The sequence below is a fragment of the Panicum virgatum genome, chromosome 4K (genome assembly GCF_016808335.1).
Source record: "Panicum virgatum strain AP13 chromosome 4K, P.virgatum_v5, whole genome shotgun sequence".
NCBI lineage: Eukaryota > Viridiplantae > Streptophyta > Magnoliopsida > Poales > Poaceae > Panicum > Panicum virgatum.
The window spans coordinates 18,641,950-18,667,059 of record NC_053139.1 but is presented as its reverse complement, the minus strand read 5'-3'; the positions used below and the strand labels follow the sequence as shown (position 1 = coordinate 18,667,059).

Genomic DNA, 25,110 nt, shown 5'->3' with positions numbered 1-25,110 from the left:
TAAATGTTTTGTTGGATGTTGATGGATTGAGTCGGTTGTTCCAATCGACAACAATACGGCCGGTTGCAAAGAAGTCATTACCAATTTTAAATAAGGTCATGTTTAGTTTCAAAAAATTTTCTACTGTACCCATCACATCAAATCTTTAGACACATGTATAAATTATTAAATATAGTTAAAAAATTACTAATTACACAGTCTAACTAATTAGTATGAGATGAATCTTTTAATCATAATTAGTTATTAATTAGACATTATTTGTCAAGTAACAACCAAATATGCTACAATATCAAAATTCAAACTTTTTCGCGAACAAAACACAGCCTAATCCCTTGAATGTCATTTGATGGCATTGAGGGTCTAATAGCATTGAGGGGATGAATTAAATTTTTGATGATATTGAGGGAATTTGCTCTCCAGTCTCAGCTAAACCTTAACACCTATCGACCTCGCACCGCCTACTGACGTGGAATCGCACCCGATCGACCACCTGCAGCGGAGCCATGGAGGACCGGCTGAGCAGCCTCCCCGACGACCTCCTCCACTCCATCCTCCGCGACCTCCCGCTCAAGCACGCCGCCCGCACCAGCGCCCTCTCCCGGCGGTGGGTGCCCCAGTGGATCCGCGCGCTCGCCGACTCCCGGGTTCTCGACTTCACCGACCGGGACTTCGCCCGCGGGCAGCGGCCACGGTGGGTCGCTGCCTCCGGCTCCACGCCGAGCGCGGCGCGCCGCTCGACGCGCTCCGCGTGGCGCTAGTGTCCCCGCCGGGGCCCGGCGCCGGCGCGTTCGCGCGGGACGTCATCGGGTGGATCGCGGCCGCGGTGGCCAGGGGCGCCAGGGAGGTGGAGGTGGACCTGACGCCGCCGCCGCGTTCCTCGATCTACCCGGCGACCTGTTCCATGCCAGGAGCTCGCTGGAGCGGCTCGCGCTCGGCCGGCTCAGCCTCTGCGCCGTCACGCTCCCCGCGGCCGGGCTTGCCGGCCTCCGCTCGCTCTCCCTCAGCCACACCGACGTCACCGACGAGGCGCTCCGGGGCGTGCTCGGCACCTGCCGCGCGCTCGAGTCCCTGAGCCTGCGGTGCTGCCCCCTCTTCGCCGCGGTGCGCGTCGCCAGCTAGCGGCTGCGGGCGCTGGAGCTCCTGGGCTGCCGGGCCGTGCGCGATCTCCGGGTCGCCGCGCCCGCGCTCGAGTCGTTCGTCCTGTACGGCGACGTCATCCTGAGCACCGCCGACTGGTGTGAGTCCGTTGCCGTCGAGTTCGCCCCCGCGCCGGCGCTGCGCGACGTGTACCTCTCGCACATGGCCGACCTCGACACCTTGGACCGGAACCACGACCACTATTACCCCTTCGTGTACCTCGTCCCGCACCCCCGGATCTTGACGCTCTGCTCCGTCGGCTTGGTGGTGCCGAGGCTTTCCATGGACTCGGATGATGATGACCGCTTCGATCATCTTCCTTATGCGCATGTCAGCGGCGCTGAGGACACGTATGTAGACATGCCCAACCTCCAAGAGCTGCAGCTGCTGCTGGGCTCCCTAGAAGAAGAAATACTCTGTCGTTCCCTGAGCGCGTGTACTATTTCTTCCATCACACCTCGCTTCCGGTCCTCGAACGGCTCTTCATCCGTGTAAGCAAAGCCCTTTCTCTTTCGTTCCCAAAGCCCCAAACTTGGAGAGTTTTGAGTTGAGAAAATGTTTTCTGAATGAACTGCTTCGTGCTCAGCAGCTGAATTTGTTAATGTAACTGCAGCTCTCCAGCGATAGGATCTCCCACCATCGCTTGAACCAAAAGATATTTAGTGGGCCGTTTTCTAGCCCAATAAATCTGACCTAGAAGAAGAACATGCGCATGCATATAGAAAAGACAAAAGATGGCATCATCCGCATGCAACACAAGTTTGAAGCGGAAAAAAAATCTATAAATCCCAGAGTGAATATTCAAATTAAATTATGATTGCTGGAGATCTTCAAAATAAGACCACACTGATTATATTTGGAGAATTTTATTTTTCAAATATTTTTTAATAAAGTTCGAACATATGTACTACTGCGAACAAATACATATCAAGTTTATATAGACATTGTAATGATGAGTAGACAATTGGTTATCCAAATCTTATCTGTTCTATATCAAATAAGATTACAATGTCTATATTCTGTTCATTTGGAGATCCAAATCTTGATAGTAGAAATTGTGAGTGCAACAATGTGCAAAAAAAGGTTCCTACTTTGTTTCGTGTAATGTGAATCAGATTCGGATTGGGGATAAAAATTATCTCTGAATCTTCTTGGTAACTGAATACTTGTTGGTGCGTTCCAGTGATACTGAGCACAATTGGTATGAATAGGTAGAAGTGTAAAGGTGTTTACCTGCCTATTTACTCTTTAAGATATTCAGATATTGGCCTTGTGCTTCTTAGTAGCACCAGTTCTTAGTTGCCTTGCTGTGCTACTGACCTAATGATCATATGATAAGCCGATGAAGACAATCCTGAGTTTTATTTCTGCATGAACCTATATTGGATAAGGGGGGTGATTGTTTCTGCTGATAGATAAAGACCAGGTGTGTGTTGATTGTTGAATAAGTTCCATTTTGTGCTTCTTGTTTGAACCTTGGTGGGAATTTGGGATTATAATCCCTAGCAATTCTAGGAAAATTCAGATGAAGCTAAGCCATACTTATTTATATTTGTAGACTCATAATTGATCAGTTACTTTTGTAGGGAAAATGATAAATCTTTTTAAGATAAAAGGCCAGAAGAATGATGATGCATCAACTGCAAATGGAAAGCCAGCTGCTAAAAAGCATTGTCCAGGGGAGTTACATCTCCATAAAGGTTTGTCATTAATCTTGTGAGTCTATTATTCCATTTTATTTTACTCTGAAATGTGATTTTGGTGTTTCTACAAAGCTAGCATTTGCTTATTGTTTAGTGGCCATTTGAGCATTAAAGACCAATTGTCTACTCATCATTATTTAGGTGCACAGATTTATTGCTATTTCAAGAAGCATGCCTTTTGTAGTTTTCTTTACTGTTGTACTAATACTAACCTAGAGTGCTAAAAAATAATTGGTATTGGATAGTTACCATCTGAGCCTGGTACTTACGTAGAAATGAATTGTATTGTGTATAATATCTTGGTGTTGAGAGGCAGATGTAGTCATATGCACATTCTAGCATTGGAAGAATTAGTGGCTTAGTGCTATCCTCGATTGATGATAGAAGCATCACCTGACCTTTGTTTCAATATGTTAACTGACCAAAACCTGTTGTTGCTTGGTAAAACCGCGGTGGCTCAATTTTATTGTGTTGTTCATGGTGTTACATAAGACATCTAAGAAATTATGAATACATGATTAAAGTCTTCCTCTCCTATTTTTGTTGTGCCTTAAGGTGATCATCCATTATGAACAAAGCTTTTTATCTATTTATTTATGTGAAGTGAATCTTGATTTTTTTTATATTGATGTTAGTTTTTCAGGCCAAAAGGATCTTTGGCATAAACCTGGAGAATGATCGAGAGGACCACGCGAAGACCACCTTGTTGGTGGAGAGTGTCTCCGGAACGGACGAACTCAACAACAGTAATGGGCAACACGGAAGTCAAGTAATAAAGTGCTCTTTCTTCATTTCCCCAGATCCCCTTCAATGAACATTACACAGGGTATTTATAGGTGGCGTTACAACTTCAATGTACAATTACTCTATTGCACCCCTACAACGGTAATATTCCCGGAATATTCCTAGATACGAGCGTAATTTGCCCGTTACAACTTGAGTGCGCCACAGCTCAGCAGCGGGACCCACGCCGACCCTGGCATCTTCGCCGCATCCGACGAAGCTCCCGGACCCGCTGCCAAGTACTCTGCGAGACTCGTGTCACCAAGTCTTCGCTCTTCGCGTGAGATGCACCTTAAGAGTGGTGCGCAGACTCCCCCTCGATATAACTCTTCACCTATGATTCTGTAGTTTCTCGCTCGAAGTGCCATTCTTTTTTCTTCCTTCTCGTCCTCCGGGACAAAGTGTCCACGAAGATAGGCCATTATGGCGGCCCTCCAATCTTCGCTGGTTATGGCATTGATGAATTTAGCTGGTTCATCGGCACAGTTTACGGAGGCCTGCTTTAATGTTTCGAAAAAAACATCTGGCGGTAATGGATCAAACTGTGCTGCTGCTTTCGCCAGTTGATCAGCTTGCTTATTTTTTGTTCTGGAGAAACTACGGATGCTGAACCCCAGGAAGTGTTTCTCCATGCTTCGCACTGCTGCCAAGTATTTTGCCAGCTCTGGCTTGAGAGTCCTGTTGGATTTGTTTATTTGACCTGTGATCAACTCTGAATCGGACCTGATAGTCAGTCTTCGTGCGCCCAGTGCCCTTGCTTTGCGAAGACCCAGGAGAAGTCCTTCGTATTCTGCTACATTGTTTGTGCATCCGGTGAAGTCATGCCTGACTGCGTACTTCAGTTGTGTACCCGAAGGTGCTGTGAGAACTACCGAGGCCCCTGCTCCATCTCTCTGGTAAGCCCCATCACACTCCAGTTGCCATATTGTTTCTATCTTCGGCTGCTCTTGCGAAGGTGCGACTGGTGTCCAGTCTGCAATAAAGTCTGCCAAGACCTGTGACTTGATTGCTGATCTGGAGACGAAGTCAATGGTGTGCTCGGCTAGTTGCGTAGCCCATTTGCCTATCCCGCCGGAGGCTTCTCTGTTCTCAAACATGTCCCGAAGTGGGAAAGATGTTGGAACCTTGATTTTGTGGCTCTGGAAGTAGTAACGTAGCTTGCGTGATGCCATGACCACCGCATATGCCATCTTCTCCATTTCTGAGTATAGCAACTTTGACCCGTTTAGGGCTTCGGAGACGAAGTATATGGGCGTCTGGGTTAGTGCCCCTTCGACCGTACGCTCTTCGACAAGGGCGGCACTGACGGCTGCGTCTGATGTGGAGATGTATAACAACAACTCCGCCTTCTCCGAAGGGCTGGACATGACAGCCAACTTCTCGATATACTGTTTGAGGTCTTCGAAGGCCTTCGCCTGTTCTTCGCCCCATTCAAAGTTGCCTGATCCTTTCAGCGCCTTGAAAAATGGTAGGCACTTCTCAGCTGATTTTGATATGAATCGATTTAGCGAAGCCAACCTGCCCATCAACTTTTGTACCCCTTTTCTGGTGGTCGGTGGCTTCATCCGCCTGATTGCTTCTATCTTCTCCGGATTTGCCTCTATTCCCCTTTCCGTTATCATGCATCCCAATAGTTTTCCTCTTCGGACTCCGAAGACGCACTTCTCTGGGTTCAGTTTCAAGCCATGGCGATGAAGGTTCGCGAATGTTTCGCAAAGATCTTGGATATGGTCTTCCCTCCTCTTGCTTCGGACAACGGCATCATCGACATACGCGGAGATATTCCTCCCCAGTTGATCTCCCAGTACCTTCTTGATCATTCTATTGAAAGTGCATCCTGCGTTGCGGAGGCCCTCCAGCATTCTTACGTAGCAATATGTCCCGAAGGGGGTAGTGAAGCTGGTCTTCTCTTCGTCCGCCTTGTTCATGAATATCTGGTGATAACCTGAGAAACAGTCCAACATGCTGAGCATCTCTGAACAAGCTGCTGCATCGACCAAGGTGTCAATTCGCGGCAGTGGGTATTCGTCCTTCGGGCACGCCTCGTTCAAGATTGTAAGTCAATGCACATTCGCCACTTCCCGTTCTTCTTTGGTACCATTACAACGTTTGCTAGCCATTCTGGGTACTGGATTTCGCGAATGACGCCCGCGTCCAGCAACTTTTGTACCTCGGCTTGAGCCGCTTTCTGCCTCTCTTCGGACATTGATCTTTGGCCCTACTTCACGGATTTCGCCTTCGGACTCACCCTGAGCTCATGCTCGATGACTTCTCGACTGACCCCTCGCAGATCCGAAGAGGACCAAGCAAACACATCTTGATTGTTGCGGAGAAACTGTATAAGCCTGGCCTCTTCGGCCTCTTCAAGCCCTTTTTCGATGATCACCATTCGATCAGGCACATCCTCGCACAGGGGCACCTTCTTCGTATGTTCCGCTGGGGATACACCCCCTAACTTCTCAGGCTCTTCGCAGTTTTCACCATCATTGACCTCATTTGGTGCTTCAATGACATGGACGTTCTTGTCTGAGGTTGATGCGTTGTCCTCGCACCTTCTTGCTTCTTCTTGGTTTCCGAAGACTGTGATGATTCCTCCGGCTATGGGTAGCTTCATGCATAGGTACGACTGATGGATTACTGCTGCGAATTTGACCAAGGTGTTGCGACCGAAGATTGCGTTGTAGGGATAGTTGATGTCGACCACGTCGAAGGTGATTGCTTCAGTTCTCTGTCCTGCACCTTCGCCAAATGTTACGTTGAGCTCTATCTTTCCAAGAGCTTCGATTCTCTTGCCTCCGAACCCAATGAGTGGATACTGTGACTTCTTCAGCGCTGCTTCGGTGAACCCCATTTTGACGAAACACTGCCAGACGAGGATATCTGCAGAACTCCCGTTGTCCACCAAGATTCTCCCTACATCATTCCCCGCAAAGTGCACTGAATTTTTGCCAATGTTCGCCCTTATGACGAGGGGGTCATTATGTGGGTAGTGCTGCAGTCGAAGGTCTGCCTGCGTGAAAGTTATTAGGACATGCGACCACGTTGTCCGGAAGCATCGGCCTTCGCTGACGTGGGAGATTGTTCTGAAATATTCTTTCCGCTGCTTCTTTGTCTCATGGACTGGTTCGTTGGATCCTCCGGAGATGGCATTGATGATGTTGACCCTGCTGCCCGAAGGTGTGTCGATTGCTCGCTCGGGGATCTGCCCTGGCTCTAGTTTTGGCGGTGGAGGTAAATTTGTTGTGTCGCAAGAAAGCGGTGTCGAGCTTCTGGACCATGATTGATTGTACTGTGGTGGTGGTGGTAGCATTGGAAATGATTGTTGCGGAGATGGTGCATATGGCAGTGGGTTATAATTGAACACCGAGTACGACACCGGCCAATTTGGTGTAGGAGCCCAAGTATTTGCCGTTGTCAAAGACTGAGGCGGTATCTGCGAGGTATGATTGACTGGTTTTGCTGGCTGGGAATTCTGCCGATCAAACTCCTCTTTCCTTTCAATTGCGAAAGGGCACTCATTTGTCCAGTGGCCTTTGTCCTTGCCGTGGAAGAAACAGAACGGAATTTTCTCCCTTCGACCACCGCTGTCCCTTCGTCCTTTGCTTTGTCGGTCTTCGCGATGGTGACGATCATCGCGGTTGGATCTTTCTTCGTGTCGGTCCCTTTCGCCTTTACCCTTGTGACGGTGTCTGTCCTCTCGGGGTCCCTCTTCGGATACATTGTTCACTGTTCTTTTCTGCCTCGGCTCATCGGCGTGCCATGGTTTCGAATGGGACCTCTCGCTGCTTCGCGATTTCTTCTGCTCGTTCTTTTCCTCGAGCCTTCTCCTCTTCGCCCGGTCGGATATGCAATATTCTTGCATTATCTCGAATAGCTTCGTGACTGTCTTTGGCTTACGCCGGGATATGTATTCCCCGCATGGTCCCAGATTGATCCCCTTCACCACCGAATCGATGATGCTCTGGTTGGCAACATTGGGTGCTCTTGTGCGAAGCTTCATGACTCTCTGGAGATATTGTTGCAAGGTCATGCTTCCTTGCCTTAGGTCGTGGAAGTCGCAAGATGTGACTTCGTCGGGCCTTACGGCGCGGAAGCTTGAACATAACTCAATGCGGAGCTTCTTCCAAGACAGAATGGTTCCCGGGGGGATGTTTGCATACCAGCGCTGCGCCAAGCCCTTCAATGCGAGGACGAGCGCCTTTGCCTTGCATGCGTTGCCTCCTCCTGATGCTTCGATGGTGGCTTCGTACTTGAGGAGGAACTCTTCGGGGTCTGACTCCCCATCGAACTGAGGCAATATTGCTGGGTTAAGACGGTGAGGCCACTGTACCTCCTCCAGCTCTTCGGACAATGGCGATATCCTGTGATGGCTTCTTCGGTAACACTCTTCGCCGTCCGACTCAGAAGGTCAGAGATCTCTTCGACCGGCACGAACTCCTGGCGGGACCTTGGTGGTTCTTGCTGTCGCGGGTTGGCGACGACTGCCTCCCTCTGGGGTGGTCTTGGTGGAGCCTGCAATTGCTCCAGCTGCAGCCTCTGGGCACGGAGCTTCTCCTGCATCGCCTTGCAGCGAAGCTCCTCCTCCTTCAGCTTGTTGTACTGCTCTTGACGCTCTGCTTCGGTGAGCATGGTCTGCTTCCCCTTCGCCCTTGTCATCACTTGTGGCTCCGACGGTCCGGATTCCAATGCCTGCTGCTGAACCCTTCGTGCCTCTTCGATGCGAGCGTCGATGCGATGCATCGCAGCGATGTCTTCGGCTGTGACGCCGATGTCCAGAAGGTTGATTTCAAGCTGGCCATCTGCGAGGGCTTCGACGGAGACGCCGTCGCTGCTAGCCCCGTTCGCCTGTGTTGCTGCTGCTTCGCCCTGCGAGGGCGTTGTCATCGTCGTTTCCTCCGAAGTGGCTCCGGTGGTCCCTCTCTTCTTCGTTGCCGCCATGTGGTGTATCGAACCGACGGGTGGGTGCCAAACTGTTGGTGGAGAGTGTCTCCGGAACGGACGAACACAACAACAGTAATGGGCAACACAGAAGTCAAGTAATAAAGTGCTCTTTCTTCATTTCCCCAGATCCCCTTAAATGAACATTACACAGGGTATTTATAGGTGGCGTTACAACTTCAATGTACAATTACTCTATTGCACCCCTACAACGGTAATATTCCCAGAATATTCCTAGATACGAGCGTAATTTGCCCGTTACAACTTGAGTGCGCCACAGCTCAGCAGCGGGACCCACGCCGACCCCGGCATCTTCGCCGCATTCGACGAAGCTCCCGGACCCGCTGCCAAGTACTCTGCGAGACTCGTGTCACCAAGTCTTCGCTCCTCTCCGTCTTCTTGCTCGTGGAACGGCGAAGACGGAACACCTCCGCGATAGCTCCTGGCGTCAGCTTTAGTCTTCCGGGTGCACCGTCTTCGCTTCCTGACCCGAAGACACGCGAAGATGTGTCACCTTCTGCTGGTAGACCTTCGGCTCGCCCTTGACTCGATGTCTTCGCGTTCCTCCGGCGATCTGACCGAAGGTGGTGACCCCAACACACCTAAACAAAGGAGTTGTCCCTAGAATCTTAGGGATATTGTTGTTCACTGCTTGGTGAGCCTGACTGAGGTAGAACATGTGCTTTATTAAGATAGAAGATAATTGTGAAACTTTGTTCTACTCCCAATGTCATACATCTAATGTTATAAGCAGTTGACTTTTATGAAATAAAAGTACTAAAATTTCAATGCATTCGGTTTGGAGAAGCATGCCTCAGATGTTATAGCCTCAAAGCAAGTGCTATAATACTGCAATTCTAAAGGAGAATTTGTCAAGCTTGTATGGCTGATGGTGGCAACAACTTGGTCGTTGAGCTAATGTCTGACATCCTCATTAGGGTGGATTGTAAACTAGATGAGTGTGACAGAAACATAGTGTTTGTCCCATACATGAAACATGTAATCTCATTTCTTAGTATTTTAGGCATTCTACAAGATGTTACCTTTGCTTATTCATGTGCTCATTTGATTGATGCTTCGCGGTTGGTGAAAAATACTATCATCAGATGGACACATTGATCATGCTTGTGTGGTTGATCAGAAACCAACATCATCTTTGCTTGACAAATAAATATTTGGTGTTATTGTGCATTGGTTTCAAACAACCAACTATTTTTCTAGAAAGTGTCAATATTTGCTTATGGATTTATTGCTTTTGCCCGTTGCAACGCACGGGCACGTACCATACCTAGTAAGGGTATAAAAGTTCATCGATCCATGAGTATATTTTTTTGTAGTCACTTTGCTCACACGTGATTGTAAGGAATCCGCTAAGTACCTTCCATGGATCCATTATTCTTGTTGCACATAAAGAAAAATTGTCTTGTTTGTGTGACTGAAATTGGGCATGTACATATATTAAGAGCCTGTTTATTTAGAAAAATTGTCTTGTTTGCTCACACGTCCACTTCTTCTTACCCAACGGGCCTAAAGATGGCAGCGGATCGGGTTCGGGGCGGATATCCACGGGTTTCGGGTTTGCGGGTTTCGGGTTTGCAGGTTTCGGGTTCGGGTTCTATTTTTCACCCGCGGATTTGCGGTTTCGGGTACCCAAAACATTTCGGGTTTGGGGCGGATTCCAGATTTAACCCGCGGAGCTCCATTGGGGCCCCAAAACTTGGCCCAGTAAAAGCCCATCTAGCAACCCTAGCTATATAAACCCAAAATCTCATCCTTCCTCACCCACCCCACCCGCCCGCCCGCCGCCGGCACCCCGAAGGACAGGCACGCCCCCTCCCCGGCCACGCCCCGCCGCCGGCGCCGCGAACTGCGGAGGCGCCCCCCCGGACACGCCTCGCCGCCGGCGCCGCGCACTGTGGAGGCGCCCCCGGCCGCGCCCCGCACCAGCTCCCCCGACCTCGCCGCTCATCGATGATCGACATCGGCGCCTCACCAGACCCCCGCATGACCTTGCTATTCTTGGTTGCTGGAATGTTTTTGCTTGTTTGTAAAAAAATTCGGGTTTCAGATTATCCGTCGGGTTTCAGATATCCACGGGTTTCGGTTTTGGGTATGAATTCTGACCCGAATTGGATTTCAAGTTCGGGTTTCAAATTCGGGTTTCGGTTTTGGGTGCTCAGATACTCCACCCGAACCGAACCCGACCCGTTGGCATCCTTAAACGGGCCAATGATCCCTTTTGCCCACGGTCCTCGCCTCCTCGGGCTCCTTCACGCCGCGGGGCCCGCACAGATCACGTGCTGTCGCAGCAACGCGCGCGACCGCCGCACGTGCGGGCAGCGGCGAGAGCAACCGGCGGTGATAACACCGCGGCGTGTCGCCGTGTCTGTCGATTGATCCCCGGAAACGCTTTAACTGGAGGCGATCTGGTTTCATCTTTTTGGTCCCATCGTGCTCCACGAGCTTGCTAGTGGCGGCACACCGGCAGCCGCTCTCCGCGGTAATGGCTACGTCAATGCTGAGATGGATCAGGAGAAAGGTGAGGAGAGAAAGAAGAAGCGAGATGTAATTTTACAGCCAGTTTCAATATAATAATTAAAAAATTTTATAAATTATATGAACCATGTATTTAATGGTAATGAGCTAACTATGTATAAGTTGAGAGATAGACAATATTATCAAGCTCCTACAGCCGGTTGTATTAACCATACTATTAATAATTTTTTTTACAAAGCGATGACACGCGCCAGCCAGCGTCCGCGCGTCGATCGGGCCGTGCAAAAGAAAAAAACGGCTGGGCCCAGCGATCGAGGAGCGACGTGTGTTGCGACCGGGATCTCGGTTGATTGACGGCAACGTTTATCCACAGGCTAGTGCAACCGGGCGCAGATTCTCTTGACTTCCTTAAGGAAAGTTAGGGGTGACCTTCCCCCTTCCAGATGCCGGCCATGGTATCCAACGGCTGCTGAAGCCAGTGGCGGAACCAGGATTGAGTTGAACCCCGGGCCGAGTTTTAAATATAGTTGTGACAAAAACCAGACGTCGACAAACTCATAGTTCAAAAGATACACGAGAACATAATGGAAGTTCAAAAGATACACGAGAACATAATGGAAAGATAGAAAACATACAACAAGTGTCATCGCGAAGTAGTATATTTATTCTTCTTCAGCAATTTTTTGGGCCGAACCCCGGGCCATGGCACGGGTGGCCCGGGGTGTACATCCGCCACTGGCTGAAGCAATAAGTTTTTTCAATGCATATATCTAGTTAAGCCGGCTGTAGTTACTTATAAGCTAACATAAGGCCACTCCGGAAGTTAGTACATAAGAAACACCATCTAACAAAGACGTAAAGATATCTCACTTACTAATTTTACTAATTGAAAATTTAAAGATAATTGATGTATTAAAAAGCATTTTAATTAACTATTTTCAAACAATTTGATGATCTGAAAACCAAAGTAACTTCCACCAAAAGCCACTAATATATCAGATGGATTTCTACAGTAGCAATAGAGCTTACGGGCATACGAATGTTCATAAGTAGCCCACAAGTTTGGAATTTCTATTGCAACATAGTCTCCACAGAAGACATCAATTAGGAGTGTAAATTTTATGGCCAGTATAACCTATCTCATGCAGTAGTATCCTTGACGGGATTGTTTTAATTATTTAGAATACGGAACTGTGGGAAATAATAATTAAATAAATTATTTGTTTAATTTGTAATACATAGTGTTAGCCTATATGGTGAACGGTTGGTCATCCATCTTTTAGCAAAAAAGTCGGTATATACGGCCGTTAAACGGCCTTCTAAATGGTCGAAATGGTTTTGCACGACTTTACACGGCTATGGGCTACCCATCAAATAGCATTTACACGCCGTATAAATGGTGTAAGCGGCCATGTAGGTGAACAATGGTAACTAGGTGATTTCCCTGCGCATTGCTGCGGGATTGGATTAAAAGAGTAGTTTGTAATGAATTCTCAAACAATAATATTTTGTAAAAATCAAACTGAACACATAGAAAAATGGAACTCGATTAGATAACCCAGCAAACAAAGTGGCGAAGAATAATAAACTGAATCTTACAGCACCAGCGGGCCGGGTCTGGGCTTGCTCTTGCTCACGTCTCTCCTACACAACTCATCTGGCACATAGATCTAGCTGTACACAATCAAGTCCTCTTCTTCCCCTCCTCTCCCCCACCCCCGGCGGCGGTGCTGGCGAGGATAGAACTCGTGCATCTCTTCCTTCCCGAACGGCTGGTCGAGATGTAGCTTGTACCTAAGATCGAACGGCTGAAACAAAAAAGGTGACGTGGCTCAATGTGGTTTCAGAGAAATAGCAATCAATGATCGTGAGTGGGGATCATCTTTATAATAAGAGTTATAGATACACTAATACTTGTTTTCCTCGAACTGGGCCTTCCATGAGCTAATTACAGATAAGTAAATAGCTATGGTTTGAAAAAGCTCATTGCTTCTGGAGCAGTTGGATGGGTCATGAACGGCATCCAGGAGGGGGAAGCCACCCCTGACTTTCCTTGAGCAAGTTAGAGAATCTGCACCGAGCGCCACCTGTCGGAAGAGCATGTGGATTTGTGGATGTACGTCCGGCAGGCGGCAGGCCGGCCGTCTAGAATATGGGATCAGCGAAATGAAAAAGAAAAAAAAACGCAAACAGTCAGTTCTTGTGTTTGGTATGCAACCACTTTGGGTGGGGGTGTGTGTGGGGTGGGGGGGGGGGGGGGAGGAGGGGACGTCTCGGTAAGTAGTGTGCCAAAGCAAAAGGAGAGGTACGGTTCAAGTTTGCAATTTGTGCAAAAATGTTCTAGAATAAAGACGTCCATTTACGAATTTTGGGTCAATCTCAGTGGTGTCATCGTACAGTTACCAAGAGTGACATGTCAGCTTGACACTGAAATGCATCTACCTCCCTCAATGCACTGTTTCATTGCACAATTTCATAGATAAGTTGTCGCATTTAATTGCTGATTGGTATTAATGATCAAATGCGCCACATGACCAATAGAAGTTGATGAATGTGTGCAGATGAAACTTAAATCCACTCAATGGGGTTTCATTACAGTTTTATGGATCTTGATAACCGTGTACACCAAATTTTTGTTTTGTTTAGTTGCAAAATTTAAAATTCTAAAAAAAATTACGACACCTATATGGAGTATTAAATTTTGACGAAATAAAAAACGAACCAAACTAGAAAACATGCACCAAAGAATGAACAATTGGGGTTAGACTTTGTATATATATTGCAGTCCAAACGAGAAAACCAGCCCACTTCTGGACCAAATATCCCACCCTCCTGTCTTTGGGCTGGCCCAAGATGCCACACAACGCACGGAGTCGTCCTCAGGCGTGATTATATATCGCTTGAGGTGATGGTTTCCACACCATCACCTCAAGCGCCCATGTGGATAGAGTTTTAGACTATAATGAAGCTCATTTATAACAAATTGTTTCGTGTTATGCTTCCACTAAAAAAATTCTATACATGCAGAAAAAGATAGAGAGGATGACGCCACACACACACACACACACACACACACACACACATATATATATATATATATCCAAATTTGAAACTACAAAAAACTATAAGTGTAAAGCTGAGCACCAAAATAATTTGAATTGCACCATTATTTTTCTTATGACAAGATCTTTGAAACAAGACCCACATGTCTATGTTTGCACGATATTTTAAAAAAATATTTTTAATACCTAATAATAAATTTTGGCTACTAGGAACAAATATTTTAATAACACGAACAAATAATTATTTTCTACGAAAAAAAGTTAAATATAGCAAACAAATAATAATATACAATGAACAAAATATTACACATCACGAACATTTAATTGTTAGGATAAATAATAAAAATGAATATCGCGAACAAATGAGTCAACATTACGGAACAATTTAATATACAAAGTGAACAAATAATTTGGTGTTGCGAACAAATTGGTTGCACATAGTAAATAGTTTTACATGAAAACAAATTCATCTGCAACATAAAAAACTACTTTTATAAACATATATACATGTGCTAAAAAGTTAGCATATAAAAAGAATAAATTATTTCACATCTCAATTTATGAATCTACAATATAAATAAATTAGTACGAAGAGAAAAAAATGTAAAAAAACCCAACTAAGCAAGGTCTATAGCGACACCGTATTTTGGGCCACAAGAACAGAAGCACCAGATTAAAAGAGTGGCACCAGCCAATTGAAATATGATATTGGGCTTAATTCTCATTGTCGGCCCACCTGAGATTGCTTCAGGCGATGGGTATAGCTTTTGTAGCCTAGGCGATATATAGCCCTCACGGTCATCCTCCCCGTCGGTCAGTATTCCTTCACCAGTTGGAACAGATGGGGAGCGATCCCAATTTGCTTCTCTCCTCTTTCTCCCATTGAACTTATGGTGCGTAGTGATGAAAGATTTAGCAAAATGAAGAATATTGCAGAGCTTTCAATTTTACTTTATAAGACTTATACCCATAGAAGCTTTATAAGATTTTAGCATAATAGACATTTGTCTACAAGCTTCTAAAATTAGTGTTGTTGTTACCTGTTGCAATAGCAAGTGTTGGAAAGGCATTTTCAGCTATGAAATTTGTGAAAAACAAGTTAAGAAATAACATGGGTATGGGTGATCAATACTTGAATAATTTCTTGGTTACTATTGAGAAGGAATTTTTCCTAGGTTACTGATGAAGACATTTCACTCATTTCCGAAAGCCGCCTCTTCGAGTTAATATGTAATTTTTCTTCATTACTTGATAGTTTAAAGATATCGTATGAATAATGGATTATGCAACTATGTGTACGGTTCACGTAACTTTTATTTTCATACTACTTTGTTTGGTATATGTTACGATTCTTTTGTTTTCATACTACTTTATTTGGTATATGTTATGGTTGTTCGATCCACTAATATGTATGTACATCCAATGTTGAATTCTGGCACCGGAGAGGAAGGGAGCGCTCGCTCAAATGATGTAGGTTTCATAAATGTTGAATCTATTATGTCAAAATATTAAAATAGTTTGTAAAAGATGTTAAATCTATTATGTCAAAATATTGAAATATTTTTCAAAAATATTAAATATAATTTGGGCATAATGGGCTTTATAGATACATAGGTTATTCATACATCAGGGTAGCGCTACGGAGTTCACCGCGCCTCTCTGATAGCTGGGCCCGCACACCGTCGGTCCGCACGCTGCAGCAAACAACCACCGCAGGGAGGTCTATAGGGCTAGCTATTCAGGTGGGTCAGGCTTAGAGCAACTCCAACACCCTCTCTATATCCTTTAGGTTAGGTATAAATGATTTTTTTTGAAAACTAGATCCAACCTCTTTCCTACTCACTTCTCTTTCCCGCCCCTTCGCTTGGCATCTTTGCCGATTGAGCCCCCCTCGCCATCCTGCTCCTCCCACATGTGCTTCCCCTTTTTGCGCAGCGTGCGCCTCCATCTTGCCCTCCCTTGGCCGCCCATCCTCTGCTGCTACTCCGCCCATCCATGCTGCTCGCTATCAGTCGCACCGACAGCCGAGTAGTTCTCCACGCAGCTCTTGCCCGAGTCGGCTGTCTCCTCCGCCGCGCTGCTCGTCGCCTGCCCTATCCTATCCGGCCTGACATCACTCCACCTCACCGCCGTCCGCCCACTATCGTTCTGCCGGCTCCAGCTCTTGCCGCGCCTCAAGTCGTTCGCCTTCGTCAACTCCGCTACCAGGAAAGCCGCCGACTCTTGTCCTACCACCTCCTATCCCGATTCTTACCTCAAACTGATAGCAGGTGATCCCCTCGTGCTTTCCTACCACTTCCCCACCACTGGCAAACTCTCCCCTCGTCGGAATTTTCCTTAACTGCCGTAGGCATGTCTCGAGGACTACATTGCAAGCTTCAAATTTTTACTAGGGTGTTTAGTGAGAAATTTAGGGACCTTATTTGAATTTTATGTTCTCAAAATTTACCTAGTTTGTTGGTTTCCCCACTATTTAGGAGGTTCTCTATTTTTTTTACAGACCTTCCAACTAGCTAAATTTACCTAGAATTATAGCTAATATGTTGGAGTTGCTCTTACGGTGAGTCCCCATCACGCCGCCTGCCATGGCGTTGGGCGGCGGCAGCGGAGCTGCGCTCGTTCTATAGAGCTAGTCTAGAGGAATCGAAGAAACTTATTCAAAAAAAAAAGAACCAAAGAAAGATGTTACAGAGTTCAACACGAACCGCCCAACCAGGTACAATAGTCAGTTTACCAGCTAGCCGAGCAAGTGTAAATTCTTCATGTAGCTGGTTGCACATGATAGGTGCTGGACGGCCGATCAATTGGCTAGGAATGGACTGCCTCATCCTGAACATTGCCCTCTTTGTGATCAAGAAGAAGAGACAATAAACCACTTGCTGCTGCATTGCTTTTTTGCACTGTAGGTCTGGTTCTGTGTTCTGCAAGAGCTCGGTTTGCAGGCCTTAGCACCACAACCTGATGAAAATTCCTTGGATGATTGGTGGGAAAATGTGAACAGCAGGGTAGATGGCTCGGTCAAGAAGGGGCTTAACTCAAATATAATCCTGGTGGCTTGGTCGCTGTGGGTTCACCGAAACCAATGTGTGTTTGATGGAGTGCAGCCAAACCTGAGGGAAGTTCTTTCTTTAATCAGGGAGGAGCTGAGCTTATGAGGCTTTTCTGGTGCACGAGGAATTACTCATATCCTTGCCCAGTTACCAGCTGGTTAGGATAGCTGATCCTGGTCTAGAAAAAAAAAAGTGCTACAGGTAATAGAGTATTAGTTTGTGTGTGAGGGGGCAAGCCTATGAGTATTCTCACCCACTTTCTTCTTAATATATTGATACGCAGATCTCCTACGTGTTCGAGAAAAAAAAAGTTTACCAGCTAGAAGATGAAGGAAAATCTTTATGTAGAAAAGGAAAAATTGGCATTAGATTTAATATGCCACTCCAGCGAACTCCAATTTTAAAAATGGCAAAATTCCAAATTTATCCACCCAGTTGCATTGACTGCATGCACCATCGCGTGGGCCAAGTTGCTGTGATAATATACATGCGGCAAATATTAAATGGGTCGATTTACTCTATAGCCTGCCAACAGTATGAAAATTTGTACCTCGGGCATAGTCGTGACACATGAGCACCTGACTGCGCGGTCCGGCCCACTATGGCAGTGCGCGGGAACAGGCCAACATACCAGCCCACGGCATGCATATGAGAGACTCGTTGTGATCGACATCGACCCGACCCGACCCATGCCGAGAAGGCTCGTTCGGTTAGGATTTATTCCGAACCAGGAATAATAGGTACAATAAGAAACTATAATAAAAGATTGTGATTTATTTTAGGTTGAAAACTAATTAGAACAAAATAAAACAAAATAAACTCATCTAATATATATAACAAGATATTGAGATGATTCCACACCTCTCAACTCATGTATTGATTTTTTGTCTCTTATTGTATCTATCATAAGTCTAATTTATTACAATTAGTTTCCAACTCGGAATAAATTCTGATATCTTATTATACCTATTATAAGTCTCTTACTGTATCATTCATTCCCTGTCTAGAATAAATTCATATATAACCGAACAAGGCCTTAACGTGCTCCGGCGCCTTGAGGTGCTTCCGTACTGCACCATTAAAAACACACAAAAACGGGTATGAATAATTGAACCAAAAATATTTATGGATAGAGGATGCAACACTCCGTATTCATGCAAAGTTTGATGTTGTAAAAAGTTATGTGCAAGAAGAAACAAAAAAGACAAATCTGCATTTTGATAGGTGCGGCCGTGCGGGGTGGCGGGTTCAGATGAGCAGTGCATTTGACCCAATTACATACATGATGTTTTTGTCCTTTTTGTTTCTTTTACAAAAATATTTGTTCAACTCAAAACTTTGCATGAATATATATCATTACATCCTCTATCCATGCATACTTTGTTTTACTTTTTTATGCACGTTCTGATGTGTCTTTTTCGGTGGAGTACGGGGAGCACCTCTGGAGCACGTGAACTCCCCCTCCACCAGTGCATGCACGATGCCTGGCTGCCTCGAAGGCCTATTACTTTGTGAAAACCAACGGCTATGTTTTCTCTTTTCTGGAAGAGAAAAACCAAATGCTAGTAGAGTCAGCGGTGGCCAATATTTCTACCACAGTGTTACACTTACTGAATTCCAGTGGTGGCCAATATTTCTACCACGTCTCCAATCCTGAATTCCAGCTTTCCACCCTGAGCTAAACGGTAAGGCTGAGCACACTTGCTGAATCAAAATACGATTTTGTAGAAAAACACGACAGCTCATAGCCTCATACCATAACTTGTTATCTTTTTTTTTTTTTCTGTAGAGGTGCCGAGATGGAAGTGGATAGAAGGCGGCACAAGATGCAGATTCAAGTTTTCATATGGGTATTAGCTATCTTGTGTGAGTTGGAGCTGAAATTTGTTTATCGTGCACCTAGTCAAAGCCGCGGCGAAACTGAAGATCACCATGGTTGCTGTCTTTACTTTGGACATTGATATGGTTGAATTCCTTATTGTGCAACAGCTAGTGTTCTGGCTAGCATAGGGTCAAGAGAGCATGGGATTACCATGGTGTTCATGTCATGTCTCGGCATATTGGTTGGCTTATTACTACATGACTTGTCATGAACGGTATTCAAATCTGTAATGTGTCTGTCTCTTAGTTGCAAACCAAACAAAGTCTGCAGTCAGTAACCTAACCATCAAACCCACTCCTCAGCGTGAACCAAACAGCCTAACAGTAGCAAGTGAAACTCAGAAAGCCAATCGGATACGACAATCGACAAGTGCTAACTAGACGCTGAGCAGCTGACAAAGCACTCAGCCTGCAGCTCCAGCTGCCAGGACAGCAAAAGAAAAGTCCCTTGGATGTTCTGCCAACGGACACCAAGCAAACTGATAAAAACGCTCCGCATTGTTATTGCCCACATGGAGAAATTATGAACACAGACAATCTACTCGGTCACCAATGTTTCCCCCATCAATTAATCAACCTCCACCTAGGAACCCAACGTATACGTACAGATCACATTATTAAAAAAAACTGCAAGTGGTACAAACATTCTGCACAATTGACATATAATACATGTTGTATCGATACAATAAACAGTGTACATCTTTCAACAACATGGTTGCCAAAATTTAGCCGGTGGGGGCAATGGGGGCAGCTATCAAGAACAACTGCTATGTTACACAACCCGAGACAGGATGCGGGAACCCAGCTGCATCTCTCAGTCCTCTCTTAAATTACAACCCTCTTAGTGGTAAATAAATTCTATCGCCATCTATACACGACCTTCTCTTTTATTTGGTGGAATGAACAAATCCCCACTCCATGCTATAATGTGTATTTACCGACTACGTCCAACACCCCCCTTTCTCCCCCTTCCTCAAGTTTACAGGTAGGCCTCAACTATGACTCGGCCAGAGCCGAGTCTCCTGGCTGACTTCAAAATTTCGCCTTTTAGATTCAGTTGCATTTGTGAAAGAATGGTATAATGTGAATGCGGTATATAGACATGAGAGGATATCATGATGTCTGTAGAAGATCAAGATCTTGGAGGCATTCTTGGGGATTGGCATAGAAGTAGTCCTCTTCCTTGGGTCTGTCGGGAATCACCATCCTCTTTGAAGCTGATCCCATCAGCTTTGCATGGGCAGCCTTGATCAATGAAGAGAACTCATCCCATTGCAGAGAACCATTGGTGTACCGGTCTACTAGCTCAACAATAAGTTTTCGGTCTAATAAGACTGTCTTCTTGAAACCCATGAATCTGAAAACAGAAAATGGCAAATACACAGTGATTACTACATGTGCAGCATATATAGTAGAAAGTATAAGATGGAATGCGCCTATAAATATCAATGAGGATTGGCCAGTATATTAACATGTTGCTTACAAAATGCAAAATAAGTTGTCTACTCTCTAGTCATTAATAAACTACCACGAACATATTGCCAGATTTCAGCTTTATAAAAAGGGGAAAGAAAAACAAAGGTGCAGTCTTTCTATGCTGTCTCAACTAAAACGAGCATATCTTGAAGCAATACTGTAGCAGGAAAGAATTGGTGGTTGAACACAAGACCATTAATGTTCTTTAAAAGTTCTACTATTCACTTCTTCAGGAGATTACTAATGCACCACTCAGAAGAAACAACAGTGTCGATCCTATTAGCATGCAGCCTGGTATGTTGAAAACTGCGCGTGCAGAATATAATTTGTATCACAAAGTGGAATAGTGCAAACCTCCGATGACCCTCAACGACTTTAGCCATATTGCCATCATATGTTGGAACAAATATGTCACTTTCTAAAGATACCAAATAATCCAGTGCTGCCATTTGTGATGAATGGTTCTGGAAGAACATCAGATCAGAAGGTTCCAAAAGTGTCTCCTTCCTCACCTACACACAATGGTTATAGCAAAACATTAACAAGGAGAAGAGGACAGGTGGAAGAGTACTGTGTAACACAAGTATAATACAATAGTGGCATAACATATTCTGTCATGTCCATACCACGTTCGGGTATGCTGAAGTTAGAGCAGCCATCCTGCGCTTTCCACCATATATTTCTCCAGCAGCAATGTATATTTGCATACTTCTATCAATGTCCAATGCTCGGAGGACAAGAGCAGTCTCCTCCGGTGTCAATGGGCAAAGCCCATCTTTTCTTTTCAAGTCTGAGTCAATCACCTTCTCTTTCCACCACGGATAAGCATACCTGAAGCCAAGAGTAGTTTGGAGCATGTCTAATCAACAGGTGTCTATGAAAAACTATCAAAAATAAATAACAAGCAAAATTTCAGTGCAGGATAAAGTTACAATTCCAAAAAAAAAAAATCACCTCATTCTTGTGAGCTCTTCTGCCTCTTCATTACTGCAACCTTGTGTACAGCCAGAGAATGCCAGCATATCCATTTCATAACGTAAATGAAGGACCAAGAAAGGGCCATTTTGGCGAAGTATTCTAATTACTCGCTTGCCCAATTCTTCAATTTGTGGGGTAAATCTGAGGGAGGCATAATTTACTCGGCATCGTAGTTTCTGAATCTCGATAGGTAAACCATTGTTTGCAAGCCTTGCATCAGTTCTATTCAGATGGAGAACTTTGTACTTTCGAATCAAAGGAAGAATCTGATTCAAAATTAATCAAAAGTCAGTTCATACAATAAATTCTGCAATGCCAGAGCAGTCATGAAATAAAGTAAGATATAACTTACATGATTTTGGTAGTAGGAAATATCAGACCAACTAATTGGTGGCATGGAGTAAAACATTCCAAGTTCAACCCTTCTCTTTACCCTTGGAGGCAATTCTCTCAGAATGCGAACTTCGCCTCGTAATGAGGTTATAAAGTGCTCGACATCAAATATATCTTGGAACTCACTGCAGGATAGAATAGATTGCTGAAGTGAGCTTCCCCTGCTAAAAACACAAGTACCAATAATAGTTTGATAACTAAATTAAAGTAGACAAGCAGCACCTTGGATCATTCCAAAATGAAGTCTTGTCCAACTCTGGCACAACTAAAGTGACATTCAAATACCTTGCAATTACAACCATGTCACATATCTGATAAAAAGTACAGAAAGCCAGAAACCAGTGTTAAGGGTCAGAAGTTGTAAGGAAACTGCCGAATTAACACAAATAAGGTTTCTCTAATTGCTTACTGCAGCTCGCATCTGGTTAAGCCCACCATTGCACGAAACCATCAAATAACCATTGTTTCTATATATTCCTGGAAGGCAATGACAACAAAAATCAACGAAAGGAAACACTAGAACATGCACAAAGTATTTTTGCTGTTTAAAGACCATAACTATAGTACTGGGGCACATAGAGTACTTGAGTAGCAAACAGGAGAATAATGAGCACAGTTTTCCAGTCATTCATTACTCATTAGGAAAGGCATTCAGTTGTCAATAGAAATGCAGTGTGCAATAATGTGTTAACAAAAGTCCTTGCTGTACAGGTAAAATTACCATGACTCCTATGTCTGAGCCCAACTGTGTCCTAAGAGTCAAGTTACCTCCTAATTGACAGAATCATTGTTTCACAAAATGCAATTACCAGAAAAAAAAAGGCCCACCCGATGCTTCTGAGAATGTCCTTTGCCATCCATGTGAAGAAACAATTAAGAAATTATGGAAGAACAGACCATCAGTTTCATGAATGATTGCTGCCCAACCAAGCCTATAAAACATGGCCCACCTAAAAGATTATGACCCTAACATGGAAACCCCAAAACACAAATATCATGGTCAGAATACAATGACCAGAATGACAAAAACTGTTGACCCACCGACTGAAGGGGTATCATGCATTTTCCAATACTAGGCCAATGCAACGCTATCGGCATGCACCACCCCAACGCAAACTTTGATATGAATATGACGATTCAGCATCCTCAAAGCCATGAGTGCATGACAGCATTATCAAATGCTATGCTGGGCAGAGCACTGCATGTGACACTAATTATTCCACAGAATGGAATCGGCATGACGCAGTCGAGATTAACCCGGGCTTGCCAATTTCAGCACACGAAAACGACCGAAATCCACACCAATCACCAGTCATTTTCATGCAAGGCCGAGGAAATGTCCGCGGGAGCTTTGGAGGGATCAACCACAATGCAGGCCGGCTATCGATGTCCAGCTGGGGACCCACATTGTCCAGCCACAGAACAGCAGGTCGGAACAGGGCGAGCGAAAGCGAGGAAGCAACCAGAGACGACGAGACGGGACGAGGCGACTCACTCTTGGGCGGCAGCACGGCCTTCTCGACGACGGGCTGCGGGCGCGCGGCTGCGGCGCCGGGGAGCGCGGCTGCGGCGGCCTCCTCTTCGGGCGCGGTGAGGCAGGACGGCCAGCCCTTGAGCACCCGCGGGCCCCAGGTGTCGCCGACGGCGGTGAGCTGGACGACGCAGGTCCAGAGCAGCACCGTGGTGGTGGCGCGCACGACCCAGAGCTTCATCCGCGAGCGCGCGGCGGCGGAGGAGGCAGGGAGCCTGAGCTTCTCGCCGGCGGCCGCCGCCTTACCCCCTGGCGCCACCTTCCACCCCATGGACCATGGACCAAGCGGGGGCGAGAGTCACCGACGGCGCCGCGAGCGCGCGGGGCTGGGAAGCTCCTCCCGGGATCAAATCCGCGTCCTCCTCGGCGCACCCCGCCGCTCCACCCGTGCCCAATGCGGGCCTCCTCCTCCTCCTCCTCACGCTCCTTGCTCCACCAGCACCGCCGCAATCCGCCGCCTCCGCGAGCTCACAGGAAAAACCGAGAGCCCCCACCGCCGCCGACACCGCGGCACTGGCCCGAATCCCGCCGCCGGCCGCCGCGAACCTCAGGAACCGCGCCTCTTCACCACCAGCAGCTCCTGCTCCTCCTGTCGAGCGGCTCCCTCGACCGGGGCAGCCAAAGCCGGCCGCGCTAGCCTTGGTCGGTCGCGGCCGCGCCGGGATCGCCGGGGGGGGGGGGGGGGGCAGCGTCGGCCGCCGCAGGCGAGGGGGGGCACGGCAGGCCGGCGGGGGAGGAGGGCGGGGCGTGGATCTCGGGGGCAGCGGAGCGAGGGAGGGAGGGAAGGCGGAGCGATTTGTGGGGACTCCTAGTTATTTTTGGGCGTCGGTGCCTTCTCCATCTCCCTCGCCTTGCCAGCTGCCCCGGTGCGGAGTCCAGTGGTGGGTGCACTCGCGCGTGTGCGCGTAGCGGCGTCAATCAATGCCGTCGCGGACCGGCGTGTGTCGGAGGGGGGAGGAAGGGGGTAAATCGGCGGGCGGCACCGGGGCCGTGCCCACGAGAGGCGGGGGGTGCGCGCACGTGGAGGCCCGGGATTGACGGGGCGCGGAAAGCCGTGTGGGGCGGACGGCCAGGATGGGCCTGGCCGGCGGGGAGGTGGTTGTTGGCAAGTGGAGGGGTGGAGCATGGACGCAGCATGGAACCGGGTGACGGGCGTGGATGGATGGGCGACGAGTCGTTGGGTGGTGGCGGAGTGGGACGGCGGCGCCACCTGAGCCGGTGCCGACGCCGACGGTGGCTCGGCCCGGCCCGGCCGGGAATACCACCGCCGGCGCGGCGGGTTTTCTACCGGCGACGGCGAGACGAGGAGGGCCCACCTGCACTTGGGCGCTTTCGGACCCTGGGCAGGGACCCGAGTGGAGCTGTTTTCTATCGGTCACATGCACTGTATCTCGCTTCATTTAATTCTTGGTGCTACGCTGGTTCCATGCATCGCAGGGTATCATGGTACTTTTGGGATCCACTGCATGCGCAGGTTTGTGTCGTTTGTGGTGAAGTCTTCCCTCCTTTCCATCGGTGAAATTTATTCCTGGCACTTCTTCAAAAAAAATAAAAATTTGTTCCTCACAATTCCTTGCGTGTTCACGGCAAAGCTTTTAATCAACGCAGCCGGAAAAATGGAACTTTCTTTGGCAAAAGAATACAAAACTATTCTCCCGTCAAAAAGGACACGCGGACTTTCG

At 46.8% G+C, this 25,110-nt stretch overlaps 1 protein-coding gene and 1 pseudogene across 1 annotated transcript; one reads left to right on the top strand and one right to left on the bottom strand.

Annotated features, from left to right (window-relative positions):
• The first annotated feature begins 353 nt into the window (after positions 1-353).
• Positions 354-9,579, top strand: LOC120703382 (annotated as a pseudogene).
• Positions 9,580-19,695: 10,116 nt separating this feature from the next.
• Positions 19,696-24,102, bottom strand: LOC120703381 (rhamnogalacturonan I rhamnosyltransferase 1-like). Its single transcript, XM_039987433.1, has 8 exons — positions 23,393-24,102; positions 22,307-22,374; positions 22,120-22,208; positions 21,857-22,022; positions 21,481-21,770; positions 21,153-21,357; positions 20,881-21,038; positions 19,696-20,407 (listed from the first exon to the last, which is right to left on the bottom strand). The coding sequence occupies exons 1-8, from the start codon at positions 23,697-23,699 to the stop codon at positions 20,164-20,166; spliced, it is 1,527 nt and encodes a 508-aa protein (XP_039843367.1). The 5' UTR covers positions 23,700-24,102; the 3' UTR covers positions 19,696-20,163.
• Positions 24,103-25,110: the final 1,008 nt, after the last annotated feature.